The sequence below is a fragment of the Rhinatrema bivittatum genome, chromosome 5, assembly GCF_901001135.1.
Source record: "Rhinatrema bivittatum chromosome 5, aRhiBiv1.1, whole genome shotgun sequence".
Lineage (NCBI taxonomy): Eukaryota > Metazoa > Chordata > Amphibia > Gymnophiona > Rhinatrematidae > Rhinatrema > Rhinatrema bivittatum.
The window spans coordinates 220,744,722-220,763,654 of NC_042619.1; the positions used below are offsets into that span (position 1 = coordinate 220,744,722).

General features: G+C 46.0%; 1 protein-coding gene across 5 annotated transcripts in view; it reads right to left on the bottom strand.

Moving 5' to 3' along the window:
• Positions 1 to 18,933, bottom strand: part of CTPS2 (CTP synthase 2) — a 428,947-nt gene that overhangs the window by 347,832 nt on the left and 62,182 nt on the right. For all 5 annotated transcript variants that reach the window (XM_029603286.1, XM_029603284.1, XM_029603287.1 and 2 more), the window contains one exon: positions 5,283 to 5,488. In XM_029603286.1, coding sequence (XP_029459146.1) covers positions 5,283 to 5,448 — 166 coding nt within the window. In that variant the 5' untranslated portion in view covers positions 5,449 to 5,488. The remainder of the gene's footprint in view (positions 1 to 5,282; positions 5,489 to 18,933) is intronic.

The window sequence follows — 18,933 nt, forward strand, 5'->3', positions numbered from 1 at the left end:
GAGGAACTCTCCGCCCAAGAAGTAACTTGTGAGCGGAGAGAATGAGCCTTAATACCGTCCGGAGGCGGATGTCCCGCCCCAATGTACGCTGAGGCAATGGCATCTTTCAACCACCTGGCAGGGGTGGTCTTAGAAGCCTGGCGACCTTTCCAGGGTCCGCTCCAGAGAACGAAGAGATGGTCCGTTAGGCAAAAATAATTTGTCAACTCTAAGTACAGCATAAGAACCCTCTTAACGTCGAGACGCCTGAGCTCAGGAGGAGAATCCACCGGAAAAGATGGTAGCTCCACAGTCTGATTCACGTGGAAGGCCGAGACCACCTTAGGTAGAAAAGCCGGCACCGTGCGCAATGAAACTCCTGACGTTGAGAAACGGAGAGAAGGCTCCCTGCAGGAAAGAGCCTGCAATTCCAAAATGTGGCAAGCAGAACATATGGCTATCAAAAAGGCCGTCTTAAGAGTGAGATCCTTAAGCGAGGCGAGGCGATGCGAAGAGGCTCAAATGACGGTCCACCCAAACTCCGGAGAACCAAATTGAGATTCCAAGATGGACAGGATGGGCGAATTGGAGGCCTCACGTGTTTCACATCGTGCAGAAATCGGACGATGTCCGGATGTGCCAAGAGACGAAAACCATGAGAGCGAGGTACCAGAGCACCCATGGCCGCCACTTGGACCTTCAAGGAATTATACGCCAGCCCCTTCTCCAAGCTTTGCTGGAGAAAAGCAAGAATGTTGGGAATGGAGGCATGGCTGGGAGAGACACAGAGTGGGGAACACCACATTTCAAATACCTTCCAGTCTCGCACATAAGCAAAAGATGTAGAAGATTTTCGAGCCCGGAGGAGAGTGGAGATGACCACGTCTGAATATCCCCGACGCCTCAACCGGCGCCATTCAAAAGCCATGCCGCAAGACAAAATCGATCAACCTGGTTGAAAAATATTGGTCCTTGGCGGAGGAGGTTCGGGAGATGTCCTAGTCGGAGAGGACCGTCCACTGCAATGTTGATCAGATCGGCAAACCAGGGCCTACCGGCCCACTCCAGAGCGACCAGGATTACAGGACCGCGATGAAGCTCTATTCGGCGAAGAACCGTCCCCACTAGAGGCCACGGTGGGAATACGTACAGCAAGAGATGTCGAGGCCAGGGGAGGACTAAAGCATCTACGCCTTCTGCGCCGTGCTCTAGTCGGCGACTGAAGAAGCACGCTGCCTTCGCATTCCTTAGCGTGGCCATCAGATCGAGATGGGGGTTCCCCCATCTCAGGAAGAGAAGTCGCATAGCTTCTTCGGAGAGTTCCCATTCTCCTGGGTCCAAGCGCTGGTAACTGAGAAAGTCTGCTTGAACATTGTCTACCCCTGCAATGTGAGAAGCCGCTAGCCTGGAGAGGCGTGCCTCTGCCCAACGCATCATCTTGTCGGACTCTTGGGAGACATGGTGACTTCTGGTGCCGCCCTGTCGATTGATGTATGCCACCATTGTCACACTGTCGGAGAGAACTCGCACCGCCCGGCCCAGGAGGAGCGGAAGAAAATGAACAAGTGTGAGACGGGCCACCCTGATCTCCAGACGATTGATAGACCAGGATGCCTGGACGGGAAACCATTGACCCTGTGTGGACTGTGACCCACACACTGCTCCCCATCCGGAGAGGCTGGCATCCGTGGTGACGATTGTCCACTGAGGTACTTCTAAATCCACTCCTTTCAACAGGTGATCAAGGCTGAGCCACCACAGCAGGCTGTGGCTGGCTGAAGGCGGCAGTGGAAGAGGGGCCTGAAACTCCCTCGACATCGGTTTCCAGCTCGATAGTACAGCCTGCTGGAGCGGCCGCATGTGAGCAAAAGCCCACGGAACGAGGTCTATGGTGGACGCCATGGAGCCCAGCAGTTAGAGGTAATCCCAGGCAGTGGGCGGGGAGAGAGTCCTGAAAAGGTGCAGTTGTGAAAGGAGAGAAAATGCTCGATCCCGATGGAGGAAGGCCTTCCCCTCCGCGGTGTTGAAGTGTGCCCCCAGGAAATCTATGGTCTGTGATGGAGAGAGATGACTCTTGCGGAGGTTGATGATCCAACCGAGTGTGCGGAGGAGATGCAGAACCCGCAGACTTCAGGACTTTGCCCGGATGAGCCAGTCGTCCAAATAGGGATGAATTAGGATTCCTTCCTTCCACAGAGCTGCAGCTACCACCACCACCATTACCTTAGTGAAGGTCCGCGGAACCGTCGCTAGCCCGAATGGAAGCGCCTAGAACTGAAAATGTTGTCCCAGTATTTTGAAGCGGAGGAAACGCTGATGAGCCTGATGAATAGGAACATGAAGGTAAGCCTCCTTTAAATCTAGGGAAGCTAAAAACTCTCCTGCGTGAACCCCCGCAATGACTGAGCGCAAGGTTTCCATCCTGAAACGAGGGATTTTGAGGGCCTTGTTGATCATTTTGAGGTCCAAAATGGGTCGGAAGTCTCCTTCCTTCTTGGGGACCACGAAATAAATGGAATAATGGCCTGACCCTAGTTCTGATAGTGGTACCGGGATGATGGCTGCCAAGTCCAGTAGCCGGGTCAAGGTGAGGCGAATGATATGCTGTTTTTCCAGTGGTCCGCATGGAGAAAAGACTAAACGGTCCCGTAGACATCAAGCAAATTCTAACACGTAGCCGTGCTTTACAATATCCAGGACCCATTGGTCCGAGGTGATCTTGACCCACTCCTCGTAGAAAAGGGACAGGTGTCCGCCGATCCTGGGTGTGGAGGAGTGGGCTAGCAAGATCTCATTGCGTGGACTTAGCAGACCCTGTGGAAGGGTTGTCCCTAGACTGTCTGTGACCCCGAAAGGAATGAGACCAAGACTGGGTCCGGGAAAAAGTATTTCTCTGCGGGGCAGGTCTGGGTTTTCGAAAACGATGTTGACCCCTGAAGCGGTAACGTGAAGAGCCGAAGCCCCTAGAGCCCCGAGGCCGGTCCTCTGGCAACTTGTAAACTTTATTCTCCCCAAGGGATTGGATAAGCTGATCCAATTCTTCCCCAAAAAGCAACTTCCCCTTAAAAGGTAAGGAACCGAGTCTGGCCTTGGAGGACAAATCCGCCGACTAATTGCGGAGCCAAAGGAGTCGACGAGCAGAGATGGCCGAGGCCATCGTCCTGGCGAGGACCCTTAGAAGATCATAGAGGGCATCCGCCCCATATGCCATAGCCACCTCCAGACGATCCGCTTGTTGTGCTTCATCTGGGGGGAGTTCCTGAGCCCCCAGCAATTGCTGCATCCAGCGAAGACCCGCATGTTGCATAAGGGAGCTGGAGACCGCTGCACAGACTCCTAAAGCCGAGACTTCAAAAATCCTTTTCAAACAGACCTCCAATTTGCAATCTTGGGTGTCCTTGAGCACAGTACCTCCAGTGACCGATATAGTTGTCTGTATTATGACAGCAGACACCGCAGAGTCCACGCTGGGCACCTTGAGAAGATCCAAGGAGTCCTCCGGGAATGGGTATAGCTTATCCATTGCTCTGCCTACACGCAGAGTGCCACCGGAACATCCCACTCCCTGGACAATAACTGGAGGAGTCTGTGATGAAAAGGAAACGTCTTAGAGGGGGCCCGGAGCCCCACCAAAAGAGGATCTCCCTTTCGCCCCGTCTCGCTCGGGACAGCAGGTTCCTGAGGTGCATCAATGTCCAATTCATCCAAAACCTGCGGGATGAGCGGGTCCAGCTCATCCCGTTGAAATAGACGTAAAACCCTGGAGTCGTCCCCTTCCAGCAACGGAATGGAGACATCCAAGTCGGGATCTGGGTTCTGGGGGAGGAAAGGGTCTGGGTTGGGTGCCTGCGACACCCCCCTGACCCAAGAAGGACCCGGCTGGACTGGAGGACGAGAGTTCCCTGTGGTCCCTGCCCCTGGGGGGGGCGGAGGGCTGTGAACCCACTGTGGGACCTGCCCCGGATGGAGGAAGGGGGCAGGGGGGGGTGGATAACAGGTACCTCTCCCATATCTTGGAGCCTAGGGATCTTCGGGAGGAGAGGTGCTGTAGGATCCGAAGAGAGACTTGCTAAGTATGCACTATGCATAAGCAAAATGAATTGTGCTGAAAATGGACCCGGGGGGGGGGGGGGGGGCAGCAGGCGGAACCCCTGAAGGCTGCCGCTCACTAACCAAAAGAGAGGTAGGGCTCGTCGGCGCCAGAATCGGCAGAGGGGGGGGGTGAAGAAACGAGGTCCTTAGGCAGCACAGGCGACGCTGGAGCCAACAGCTCCGAATCCAAGATGGCCACCACTCCTTCTTTGGAGCGGATAGAAGCCAGCCTCTTTGAGGGCGGGCGCGCCAAAGCGCGCGAAAAAAACCGGCCATCGGCAGTGGACAAATCCTCCCCTCCGGGGAGGCAGCCCTCACAGAAACCTTCGAGGGAGAATTGGCTCGACTCCCCGCAGGCGAAACATCGTGCTGAGTGCGGCATGGGAGGGGTCAGACCTCTCTCCCGAAACCTGACAGCAGCTGCTCTTACCACAGCAAGGCAGAGGAATGGCGCTTCTCTGCTGTAGAGGGCCCGAGTTAACGGCTTCTCAGGGCTGGCTGCTGTGGGGGAAGAGGTTGAAGCCACAAACACTCACCCAAATAAAAGCTGTAAAGAGAAAAAACTACAAGAAAAATTTCAACACTTACCCCCAAAAACAGAGTAGAAAAGGAAAGAGCCCTTCAGGTTCTGCCTGCAAGTCTGAGAAAAACCTAGGAGGAGTGCCCAAAAGGTTGAAAAATACCTCTTTTAATTTATTCCTTTTTTTTTTTTTTTAAAGTTGCTCCATACCAAAGTAAATAAAGTAAATAAAAGCTGGGGAGCCGAAGGTGTCCCCTAACATCTGCTGGAATCAGAGAGAAATACTGAAGGGACACAGGGGATGCTCCAGCCTATAGGGGTCCGTCCTTTCAGTTTTTGCTCTGACTCCATCTGCTGGAAGGGGGACATAACCCACTGTCTGGACTGATCCTGGTACGTACAGGGAATTAGCAGAAATGATTTTTCATTCTAGAAGAGACTAGAGATCTGGTTTATGATCTTTGAGATACACTGAGTACTGTTCACAGTGTCTGTACTTTTACTGGGGGAAGGAGGGGGACAATATTCAAATCATAATTTTATGCTGGCAAAATCTTTTGATTATTGCCCCCAAAATGCATTATATTATTATTTTCCAGTAATGTTATTAAAGTTACATTTTATTTATAAAAACAAGTTTTGAAAAATCCTTTTGTCCCATAACCAGAAATCTTTTTTTCATGCCTAGTACCATGTTCATATGGTGAAAAGGTCCCAGCGTCGATATTAATGTATGGATCAATTTTGATGGCAGTGACTCGGAGGCCGCATGACTTGAGGATGGTGCCGATGCTGCTGGCAATGATCCCTTTGCCGATGCCAGAAATGACCCCACCAGTGACCAGGATGTACTTCATCGGGACACCTGCGACTGCAGACAGCGCTTGGAATGGCAATCTGTCAGGAGAAAAAAATGCAACCGTTTTCATAATCGCTTCTCAGCTCAATAGCTCCGTTTTACCAATGAGCGGTAGTGACCAACTGCCAAAGCAGAAACAAGTCAGCCACTAGCGAGCTGGTTACTCTGTAGGCAGCAGCTTGGCTGGCACATAATCCTAATTCCAAGAAATGCTTTCCAAAATTCTAAATAATTAGGCAAGTGTTCTTTTAAAAACAGTAACAATGATTCTAGTATGGAAAGCTGCCGAATTTCTGAGCCGATGTATTTAAAACTGGAAGCAAAATACACCAAAGGAAGAACTTTGCAAAAAACTTTAGCATCTAAACATACAAGAGCATGTCAAGGAATATATACAATGCTGTGAATACACTTGTGAACACCAAGTATACAATGAGAATGACAAGTTCTTACCATGATGCCTTAGCTTAACTGACATCAGTTTTTTAATATGCAATAAAAAAGGTATAAATGAAACAATTCCCTGTTTCTTGAGACACAATGAGGTCCATGTTTAAAAGCATTTAGCTGGCTATCTCAGTAGTTAAACCAATGTATAAATCAACACCACAAAATAAGTGATCTAATAATTAAATGAACATCTAAAGAACAGTGTTAACTGTAAACACTGTTCTTTAGATGTTCATATCTCAGTAGTTAGCCAGCTAAATGAATATTTGGTCAGATATCCGGCTAAATTCTAGCCGGCTAATAACTTAGGTGGCTAGAATTTAGACAGATAAGTTAGTGTTACATTTTAATGCCACATGCGGCGTGCAGCACTTTAAAGGCCCAGCAGCAGGAGTTCTGCTTGCTGGTGTCCTTGGATGCCAGTACGTGGATGGGTACAAAAACTGCAGCCACGTGCCCTAGACCTGCTTCAGAAATAGGTCTCCTGTCTTGTGGTTGTGCTGTTCCAGCCTTCCATCCTTGCCTTGCCCAGCTTTTCAGCCTTGCCTCATCCAGCCATCCAGACTTTCATCGTCCAATCTTCCCGCCTTGCCCTGTCAAGCCTTCTAGACTTGCCTCGTCCAGCCTTGCTTCATCTAGCCTTCCAGCCTTACTTCATCCAGCTTTCTAACTTAGTCTCATCCAGCCTTGCCTCGCCCCGCCTTGTCTTGTTTCTGCATCTATCTTGTGTTTGTTGCCTTGCCTTGTCTCTCTGCCTTTCTTTGTCCTTGTTGCCTTGCTTGCTTTACCTTGTCCGTCTCGTCCAGTCTTGTTCCTTTATGTCTTGTCTGACTTTGCCTGTCTCTCTGGTTCTGACCTCAGCTTTGGACTTTGACCAATCCCTTGCTTGCCTCCTGGTCCTGACTTTAGCCTTAAACCTTGACTACATCCTGTCTGCTGCCAACCCTTTCTCTTGGCCTGTCCCTGGACTGTCTTAAAATTGCTTGAACCACCACCAGCCGACAGAACCCAAGGGATCAACCCACAGGGAAAGTGGCTGGTACAGGTGTTCCAGCCTGGCCCGCTGCAGGGTGCATTCTCCAGCTGCTGGCGTAGGCCTCGTGGGCTTGCCCATGAGGCAGCAACAACTATGATGCAGCACCAAGAGCTCATGCTTATGCCACTCCTTACAGTTAGGGGTGTTCCAAGAGTATAAGTGGGAGGAATTGAGTTAGCCAGCTAAGTTAATTCTAATATTCAGTTAGCCAGATGACCTAGCCAGTTATGTCAGATAGGGCCAAAGAGCTGTCCTAAAGTTAACTAGCTATAGTTAGGTGGCTAATTTTAAGATACCCAGCTATATTCAATTGTGCAGCTGCACTATTGAATATATCTCCAAAGTTAGCCAGATAACTTTGCTATCCAGACTGTGTCTGAATATGAACCTCTATAACGTACAAAGTAGGAATAATAAGACTACTTCAGAATCAACATGTGTGAAATAATAAGTGAATCCCTAGTTTCCTTAGCACAATTAATTGGCTAATTGGAGTCAAGGGCTTAAATTATTGAGTAACAAATAAACTACCCTGTGGAGTAGTCCTGTAGGAATGAGTTTTGGCATATTGTCTTATATAAACATTTTGAGTTTGGATTCACCATAAAAGTTAGTGGTAACCCATAATGCCACAATCAAAAGATATTTCAGAGGAGCTACAAAAAGGAGTAGTTAATGTTCATCTGTCTGGACAGAGTTATAAGACCATTTCCAAACATTTGGGGCTCCATCCATCCACTGCCACATAGACAGTCTATAAATGGAAAAAGATGAAGACTAAAGTGACTGTGCCAATATCATCCCAAAACAAACCAGAAAATCATCCACAAAGTCACAAAGAACATCAACCTAACAGATGTCCTTTGTTGCAGTTGATATCAGGGTTCATGTGTCAACCATCAGGAAAAAACTGAATAGGAATAATGTTCATGGGAAGAAGACACTACTCTCCAAAAAGAACACTGCTGTCCGCCTAGGGTTCATCAAAGAGCATTAGGATGACCCCAAGACTTCTAGAATAATGTTCTCTGATCAGATGAGTCAAAAATTGAACTGTTTAATCATAATAAACTTTTTTTTTTTTTTTGTGAAAACAAAGCATTGCCTTCCAAAGTAAGAACCTCGTCCCGACCTTCAGTCGTGGTGGCAGCGATATCATGGTGTGGAGCTGCTTAAATTTAAACATTAAATTAAATTTACTACAGAATGCCGAAGAAGAAGCGTTTTCATATTTTGGATTGGCCAACTCAAAATCCCAATCTAAACCCTAATGAAATATTGTGGGAGCATAAAAACATAAGAAATTGCCATACTGGGTCAGACCAAGGGTCCATCATGCCCGGCATCCAGTTTCCAACAGTGGCCAATCCAGGCTACAAGTATGTGGCAAGTACCCAAACACTAAGCAGATCCCATGCTACTAATGCCAGTAATAGCAAGTCAACTTGATTAATAGCAGTTAATGGAATTCTCCTCCAAGAACTTATCCAAACCTTTCTTAAAGCCAGCTACACTAACTGCACTAATCACATCCTCTGGCAACAAATTCCAGAGCTTAATTGTGCACTAAGTGAAAAGAATTTTCTCCGATTAGTTTTAAATGTGCTACTTGCTAATTTCATGAAGTGCCCACTAATATTTCTATTATCCGAAAGTGTAAATAACCGATTCACATTTACCTGTTCTAGACCTCTCATGATTTTAAAGACTTCTATCATATCCCCCCTCAATCGTCTCTTCTCCAAGCTGAACAGCCCTAACCTCTTTAGCCTTTCCTCATAGGGGAGCTGTTCCACGCCCTTTATCATTTTGGTCGCCCTTCGCTATACCTTCTCCATCTCAACTATATCTTTTTTTAGATGCGGCGACCAGAACTGTTCACAGTACTCAAGGTGCAGTCTCACCATGGAGCAATACAGAGCCATTATGACATTTTCCATTTTACTCACCATTCCCTTCCTAATAATTCCCAACATTCTGTTTGCTTTTTTGACTGCCGCAGCACACTGAGCAGATGATTTCAATGTATTATCCACTATGACGCCTAGATCTTTTTCCTGGGTGGTAGCTCCTAATATGAACCTAACATCATATAACTACAGCATGGATTATTTTTCCCTATATGCATCACCTTGTAACATCGTGTAACTACAGCATGGATTATTTTTCTCTATATGCATCACCTTGCACTTGTTCACATTAAATTTCATCTGCCATTTGCATGCCCAATCTTCCAGTCTCGCAAGATCCTCCTACAATTTATCACAATCCACTTGTGATTTAACTACTCTAAATAATTCAGTATCGTCTGCAAATTTGTACCTCATTCATCTGATTCCTTTCCAGATAATTTATAAATATACTGAAAAGCACCAATCCAAGTACAAGTTCCTGAGGCACTCCACTGTTTGCCCTTTTCCACTGAGAAAATTAATCATTTAATTCTACTCTCTGTTTTCTGTTTTTTAACCAGTTTGTAATCCACGAAAGGATACCGCCTCCTATCCCATGATTTTTTAGTTTTCTTAGAAGCCTCTCATGAGGGATTTTGTCAAATGCCTTCTGAAAATCCAAATACACTACATCTACCAGTTCACCTTTAGACACATTTATTAACCCCTTCAAAAAAATGAAGATTTGTGAGGCAGACTTCCCTTGGATAAGTCCATGCTGTGTTCCATTAAACCATGTCTTTCTATATGATCTGTGAGTTTGATCTTTAGAATAGTTTCCACTATTTTTCCTGGCACTGAAGTCAGCTTCACTGGTCTATAGTTTCCTGGATCGCCCCTGGAGCCCTTTTTAAATATTGGGGGTACATTGGCCTCCAGTCTTCAAGTACAATGGATGATTTTAATGATAGGTTACAAATTTTAACTAATAAATCTGAAATTTCATTTTTTAGTTCCTTCAGAACCCTGGGGCGCATACCCTCCAGTCCAGGCGATTTGCTACTCTTTAGTTTGTCAATCTGGCCTACTACATCTTCCAGGTTCACAGTTCATCTGACTCATCACCCTTGAAAACTATCTCCGGAACCAGTATCTCCCCAACATCCTCATTAGTAAACATAGAAGCAAAGAATTAATTTAGTCTTTCTGCAGTGGCCCTATCTTCCCTAAGAGCCCCTTTAACCCCTTGGTCATCTAATGTTCCAACTGCTTCCCTGTCAGGTTTCTTGCTTTTGATATATTTTTTAAAGTTTTTATGAGTTTTTGCCTCTACGGCAACTTTATTTCAAATTCTCTCTTCGCCTGTCTTATCAATGTTTTACACTTAACCTGATAATACTTGTGCTGTTTCCTATTTTCTTCAGATGGATTCTTTTTCCAATTTGTGAAGGATGTGTTTTTGTCTAAAACAGCCTCTTTCATCTTACCTTTTAACCATGCTGGTAATCTTTTTGCCTTCCTCCCACTTTTCTTAATGCATGGAATACATCTGGACTGCACTTCTAAGCTTGTATTTTTAAACAATGTCCATGCCTGTTGTATACTTTTAACCTTTGCAGCTGCACCTTTCAGTTTTTTTCTATTTTCCTGAAGCGAGCTTTTCATGCAAGAAGGCCCTCAAATGTCACAGAGTTATTCTGCATGGAAGAATGGGCAAAAATTCCTCAAGGGCGATGTGAGAGATTGATCAACAATAACAGGAAGCATTTAGCTGAAGTTATTACTGCTGAAGGAGGTGCCAGCAGTTACTGAATGAAGGGCTCCCAAACATTTTTACATTAGGATAGTTATTGTTGAATCTTCTTGTTGAATAAATAATCAAAATATATTCTTTTTGTCCAAGTCATTTTTTAATGGTTATCTGTTTCTCTTATCACAATTTAGATTAGGATCTGCACATATTTTGAATAAAAGTTGTACTAAAAACACAGACCATACTAGGGGGTTCACAAACCTTTTCTCAGCATTGTATTAATGACACACAGTGTTATGTCACAATATTGTTCACGGTTACTTATTTACTATTACAGTCAACTGGACCACCTGCATGGCCTTTATGATTTTTGTACATTGGCAAAAATCTATTTGGTAAATTTGGCTGCTGTAGATTTGCCTGGGATAACACACTTTAATGGACAAAGGTGTCATGAGCTCAGATTGTGGGTAGCTTCATTTGGAAAGGTCACAAACCAATTTGTCAACAGTTGGTAGACAGATCCTTCATAGCAATCCCATCCTTGCCCATACAGTTCAAATTTGGAGGAGGGTCTGTAAATATTTAGGGATCTTACACATAGAATCTCCCCTCCATTATGCCTTTGGCTAAAAACCCACAGCTTTTTGCTCTCCCCCCGATACGGAACATTGGCAGACTAGTAGGTTGCGGTACCTCTGGCAATTGTGGTGGGAAGACAATTTTGTTTCTTTCACTGACCTGTTTGACAAATACCATATCGCACATAGTATCCAACAAGATGAGAAATGCTCTGGAAAGATTGAAAGGTGTGTCCCTCGTAGTTCACTGGAGAGATTTATAGTGACTCCTCTATTCAGAGAAAAGTTCTCTCTCATATTTATAATTGCATAGTAGACACGGATCACCTTCCAGATAGAACTTCCTCTCTTATAAAGGGAAAGATGATTTTCAACTTACATTAGTTGCCACTGAATGGGATGAGATATTTGGGGGGGGGGGGGGCTGCACATTCCACCTCTATAAGCTATAAGAGAGTGGAACTCATGGTTAAATTGCTACATTGGGTGTACAGACACCCCACGTTTTTTATCGCTGTTTCACAATCAGCTTCTCCATTATATTGTCTTATATGTGATCTTTGTGGCATGTATTTTCATGTCTAGTGGTCCTGTCCATTGTTTTTTTCCTTTTGAGGAGATGTAGAACGGGAGATAAGGCAGATTTGTAAAAATTATTTTTCTCTAACACCATACCTGGGCTTGTGGGGTTATTGGATAAGTTCTTGGAGGAAAAGTCCATTAACTGCTATTAATCAAGCTGACTTAGGGATTAGCCACTGCCGTTACTGGCATCAGTAGCATGGGATCTACTTGGTATTTGGGTAATTGCCAGGTACTTGTATCCTGGATTGGCCAATGTTGGAAACAGGATGCTGGGCTTGATCTACCCTTGGTCTGACCCAGTATGGCATGTTCTTATGTTCTTATTGGAGAGATATCACTTGATGATTCTTCTCCAGATAAAATACTTATTAATCATTGTATTCATGCCACTACACATTCTATGCATCTTATATTTCTCAACAGCAATCACAACTGATATTGCACTTATAGAGAAAATCACTTATTCTTTATATGAAAAGATGGATAAATATGATCAGATTTGTAGGAAGTTCTGGAAATACGTACTTAACGTAACTTTATTAAAAGCTGTTCATATTGTTATGAGATGGCATTTGATAACTCATGCATTCACTTAACAGGGGTCTATCAATGGTTGTATTATCATTATTTTTACTTCTTCAAACTTTGTCTGGAAGCTTAATATTGCTCTTAATGTTTTAAAATGTGCACTCTCTTTAAAATAAAATGTTTTTTAAAAATGGTGTCATGAGAATAAAATAAAAGCAACAACAATCAAGAAGTTCTAACAGAGAGACAGAGCATCTCTAGAGTCTGAGAAAGAGAAGGTGGTATTATCACAAAATCTTTCTGCCGTTATCCCTACTATTGCTCTCTAATATCTCGTCCTCACTTCCCCCTTTGTCTTTCAATAAACCCATGGTCAATATCACCAGGAAGAGGAAAGGCAGACTAGCTCCAAGTTAGCCTTCTAATAGTCTGATCAATGTGCAGCACAGATGTGCTCTGGCAGAGTTCATCCCGATAAATATTGTTGCTTCCTTGTTATCAGTCCCGCTTATAATGTAGTCAGGTGTCAAGGGCAGTCACGTGTCATGGACATATTACAGCAAATCAAGGTAGCGATAATCTGGAGTCTGAAAATGTTAATGATTGTATGTCCCTTCCTCCCCCATATAATTTTTGCTGCCAATTTATCCATCCTGCCCATCTCCCCCTCTCAGTAATTGCTCCCCCCCCCCCCCCCCTTTTTATACCACTCATATACTCCTTGCCTCCCAATTTTTGATTCTCGGTAATTTCTAGTCCCGTATATCAGCGATTCTTAATAATCCCTTGATTTACTAGACCTTTATAACTCATCCCCCTTCTCACCGAGCGTCACTTGCTTCCTTATATTTCTGATTCTTGATAGCTCTCACCTCTGTCTCTGGCCCTTGCTCAATAATACACTGCAAGATGTGTCTGCTCTCTCAGAAACTGCTTCCCTCCCTGTTTTAAATCTCTTCCCGCTTGAAGGTCTCCCTTTAAATCTGTCATTCTATGCAGCTGAAATATATCTGTTTCCAAAGCATCAGTGTTTTTTCCAGCCAAAATCTTTCAAACTTTTCTGAACATATTCCAACCCCCACACCCTCCCATCTGCAATCTTCTTAGCTAATCAGTGACAGGTGATACTGCAGGGATACAACAGGTCTCACACCACTCACAAGACCTTCCTGTGACTTTTAGAGAATAATTTGGACTTCCTTTTTGACCTCCAGGAACCCTGTAAATGTCTCTGCATAATGCCACAGTTTAGGACGACCCCCAGTGGCTTAGTGGCACCGCGCAGCATGCAAGATACTGGATTCCAGTCTCTTGTTTGCCGAGTCTGGCAGAATGCAGGCCTCTGAAATGGTGAGGAGGAGGTGATGGCCAGAAGAGGTCGGCATTGGAGAAATCATCACTCTTAGCAGGAGAGCCTAAATTACTTTATCATCCTAGGTAAGGGACAGCGCAAGTGTGGATAATATGAACAAAGCAAAAAAATAAAGTAACTATCAATATAGATAAATGGGCTCTGACTGACGTGACGCGAATGCGCAGTAGAGGGCGGCTCTGACCGACGTGCCGCGAATGCGCAGTAGAGAGCGGCTCTGTCATGCCACTCATGCGTGGACCAGAGAGTTCTGACTGATGTGCCGCAAATAAGATCTGACCGACGTGCTGCGCATGCGCGGACAGGAGAGCTCTGACCAACGTGCCACAAATAAGCTCTGACCGATGTGCCATGCCATGCTGGGCAGCCACGGGAGAGCTCTGACCGATGAGCCGTGAATAAGCTCTGACTGACGTACCGTGCCGTGCCGAGCAGCCACCGAGAATCACATTGTCTATTAGAGTACACAAATCCTTTGAAAGTGAGATAACAAGATCAAAGTGCCAGTGCAGAGTACATGGCACCATGCCCCGATGCCCTTCTATCTTCTCCTCCTTCCATCTGGGCAACTAGAGCTCCGGTGGGGAAACTCTCCAATCAGACCACGCGTGAGCACAGCAAGGCAACCACCAAACCACCATGTCTATCCTCTGGTGCTGATACTTCACTGTATGAAATTCAAACAAACAAGGACATGGGAGCTCTGACCGACATGCTGCGAATGCGCAAACATCTCACCCGTTTTAATGCGCACAAGGCTTGTATATAAAAAAAGAAACCTAGTATTTCATATTAAGATTGAATACATTTAAATGGGATGGAATGGAAATATTTTGGGGATGGGGTGGAAACAAAGAGAACATCTTGCTCCTTACTAAAATTAACTAATCTTTTAGAAGGGAGGAAAAAAGGCAGGAAATTGGTTATTCTCAAACTCAGTCCATGGGACCTTGAATCAACTCTGGCTTGCAGCAAATGCACAAGGAATATTCATGTGCTATATTTGCACACATATGATTTAAGGTCCAAGTTACCTACAAACATAGAAACATAGAAGTGACGGCAGAAGAAGACCATACAGCCCATCCAGTCTGCCGAACAAGCTTTCACAGTTATTTTTCTCATACTTATCTGTTACTCTGACCGCTGAGGTCAGGACCGTTATTGGTAACTTTTTGGTTCTAATTTTCCTTCCACCCCTGCCATTGATACAGAAAGCAGTACTGGAGCTGCATAAAAGTGAAGTATCAAGCCTAATTGGTTAGGGGTAGTAACCGCCGCAATAAGCAAGCTACTCCCACACTTATTTGTTTACCCAGCCTGTGCAATTTAGTCCTTGTTGGTTGTCTTAACATAAATCCTCTTTCCTTCATTCCCTCCTGCCATTGAAGCAGTGAGCTGCGCTATAAGGGGTAGATTTTCACAAAGCGCGCCTTAGCGTACTTTTGTTGGCGCATCAGGCGCAAACAAAAGTACGCTGGATTTTAGTAGATACGCACGTAGCCGCGTGTATCCGCTAAAATCCTGGATTGGCGCGCGCAAGGCTGCCGATTTCCCTCCGAGGCCGCTCCGAAATCGGCAGCCACGGGCCTCGGAGGGAACTTGCTTTCGCCCTCCCCTCACCTTCCCCTCCCTTCCTTTATCTAACCCACCCCCCGCCCCTATCTAGACCCCCCCCTTACCTTTGTCGGGGGATTTACGCCTCCCGGAGTGAGAAGTAAATCCCCACGCGCCAGCAGGCCTCTAGCGCGCCGAGACGGGACCTGGGGGCGGTTCCGGAGTGCGCGGCCACGCCCCCAGACCGAAACCACGCCCCCGGGCCCGCCCCCCGAAACGCCACGTCCCGCCCCGAAAACGCCACGCCGATCGGCCCCGCCCCCGACACGCCCCCCTCGAAAAACCCCGGGACTTACGCAAGTCCCGGGGCTCTGCACGCGCCGGTAGGCCTATGTAAAATAGGCGCACCGGCGCACAAGGCCCTGCTCGCGTAAATCCGGGCGGATTTACGCAAGCAGGGCTCTTAAAATCCGCCCCTATATGTATTCAAAGTAAAGTATCAGGCTTAATTGGTTCGGGGTAATAACCACCGCAACAAGCAAGCTACTCCCATGCTTGTTTACCCAGACTATGGAATTCAATCCTAGTTGGTAGTTGTCTGACTGTAAATCCTCTTATCTTCATTCCCCCCTGCCATTGAAGCAGTGAGCTGCGCTGTATATGTATTCAAAGTGAGGTATCAGATTTAATTGGTTAGGGAGTAGTAACTGCTGCAACAAGCAAGCTACTCTCAAGCTTATTTGCAAATGCAAATCCTTTGTCCCACATTTCCTCTTGCTGTTGAAGCATAGAGCAATGTTGGAGTCGCATTAACCGTGTGTATGTTTATTGAATAAGGGTATTAATCACCAGGAAGTAGCCGTCATTCTCGCAAGCCACCCCTGTGCCTCTTCTCTTCATTCACATACTCGAGACTTTATGAATCCACAGTGTTTATCCCATGCCCCTTTGAAATCCTTCACAGTTTTAGTCTTCACCACTTCCTCCAGAAGGGCATTCCAGGCATCCACCACCCTCTCCATGAAGAAATACTTCCCGACATTGATTCTGAGTCTTCCTCCCTGGAGTTTTAAATCGTGACCTCTGGTTCTGCTGCTCCTCCTTTCCTCCAGGGTATACATATTTAGATTCTTCAATCTCTCCTCATAAGGCATTTGATGAAGACCATACACCTTTTTGGTCGCCTTTCTCTGGACCGCCTCCATCCTGTCTCTGTCCCTGAAAACCAGACCCAATCAAAGGTTTACCACATACTTGTTTGGGAAATCATGCTAGTGCATTCAGTTCATAGAAATAAAATGTAGGATACTTTTTACAAAAAAATAGTATACTACATCAGACCAAAGGTCCATCAAGCCCAGCATACTGTCTCCAATAGTAGCCAATCCAGATCACTAGTACCTGGCAGGATCCCAAAGATTAGGTCCAATCCTTCTTGCATATAATAAGGGATAAGCAATGGCTTGCCCAAGTCTACATCAATAATCATGATTTATGAACTCTTCCACTAGAAGCTTGTCTCCTCCCTTTTTAAATTCAGCTATGCTCCACTTTCCAAATATGCCGCTATGTTTTAGGCTCTATAACTGAAAGAAAACATGATTTTGGCGTACAGATTGATGCTCTGTAATAAATAAAGAGAAGAATTCTGCATTTTGTCTATTTATTTCAGAGTTTTCATGATGCTGTCTGTAACAGTGGTATCTTTACTGTTATCATATGACTTACAATAAAGGAACTCAGTGTAGGGCTTTGGTTTTTTGATAGTAAATATTTCTAAAGTGAACATAACATTAGATGCAATAGCTAACAAAATCTTTAAAAAAAATGATCAACTGTGCGTTTACAGTAAAATCTAAAAATTTAACTACTGGCCATGGCTTACACCCTTAAATCACCACTGGCATGAAAATATTCCAGTATGTTTTAGGCTCTACAATTGAAAAAAAAAAACCCAATTACTTACAAATTAAAATATCTTTCTTTTACATTCTAATAGCTGTTTTTACAGGTATTTTGATGACATTTTGTCACATCAAAATACAGTTTTATATGAAAGATGAAGAGGTAAGTAACAAAAAATGAAAGATTGATGAAGGTTCCTCTCGGAATCGGAAGGATTGCCTGGAAATCTCTCGACACCGGCTGCCACCGGGAGAGTAGGGATCTCTGCAGAGGCCTCAGATGCGCAAATGACCAAGGAACCAGATCGATGGTCGAGGCCATGGTCCCCAGTACCTGCAGGTAGTCCCAGACAGTGGGCGTCTCGAGTGCCATAAATCCTTGAATCTGCTGACACAGAGAATAAGCTCTGTCCGGATGCAGAAAAACCCTGGCATTCTTGGTGTCGAAGTGAGCTCCCAGAAAATCCAATGATTGGGACGGGACCAGGCTGCTCTTGGTGAAGTTGACAATGCATCCCAGAGATTGGAGAAGTTGTACCACTCTGTCGACTGCGAGGATACACTGCGCTCGTGACTTTGCACAGATGAGCCAATCATCGAGGTAAGGATGCACAAGGATGCCTTCCTTGCGCAAGGTTGCCGCCACTACCACCATGATCTTCGTGAAAATCCGTGGAGCTGTGGCCAGGCCAAAGGGAAGAGCGCGAAATTAGAAGTGTTGACCCAAAATTTTGAAGCGTAGGTAACGTTGATGAGCTTGACAAATTGGTATGTGGAGATACGCCTCCGTGAGATCCAACGAATCCAAGAATTCTCCCGGATGAACTGCCGCTAACACTGAACGGAGTGTCTCCATGCGGAAACGAGGGACTCTGAGGGACCGGTTGACCTGCTTGAGATCCAGGATAGGACGAAAAGTACCTTCCTTCTTGGGAACCACAAAGTAGATAGAATAATGCCCCCGGCCCAGTTCGGCGGCTGGCACCGGCACTATGGCCCCCAATTGAAGGAGACGATCGAGGGTCTGCCGCACGGCTCCCTGTTTGATTAAGGACCCGCAAGGGGAAAACAGGAACCGGTCCCGAGGAGCAGAAACAAAATCCAAAGCGTAACCGTGTCTTAGAATATCCAGAACCCATTGATCCGACGTGATTTTGACCCACTCTTCGTAGAAGAGAGCAAGGCGACCACCTCGCAGGTCCGTCTGGCATCATTGGGTAGATTCAGCGGATGTACCAGCACCCTGCGCTTCCTTACCCTGGCGGCGCCCACGAAAGGGCTGGTTCCAGGAGTGCGAACGAGAAGAGGGAGCCCGAGGTGGCTGTTGCCTCTGAGGACGCGCTCTCCGCTGGTTACGATAACGGTTTCTGGAGTAATTATATGATCTTGACAAACGGGGTTGATCTTCGGGCAACTTGTGCACCACGTTCTCATTAAGGGACTTGATGATCTGATCCAAGTCTTCACCAAAAAGATACCTACCCTTAAAAGGAAGGGACCCCAAACGTGTCTTGGAAGAGGCATCAGCCAACCAATTGCAAAGCCAAAGGAGCCGACGCGCTGAGACCGCCGCCACCATGGTTCAGGCTAGGACCCTTAAAAGATCATATAAAGCATCCGCTCCATAGGCAACCACGGCTTCCAGTCTGTCCGTCTGGTGAGCCTCAGCGTCTGGTAAGGACTGGGAGGTGAGAAGCTGCTGCACCCACCGAAGACCCGCTCGCTGTGCGAGGGAACTGCAGATAGCCGCCCGCATCCCTAAGGCCGAGACCTCAAAGATACGCTTGAGGTAAACCTCCAGCTTTCGATCCTGCATATCCTTCAA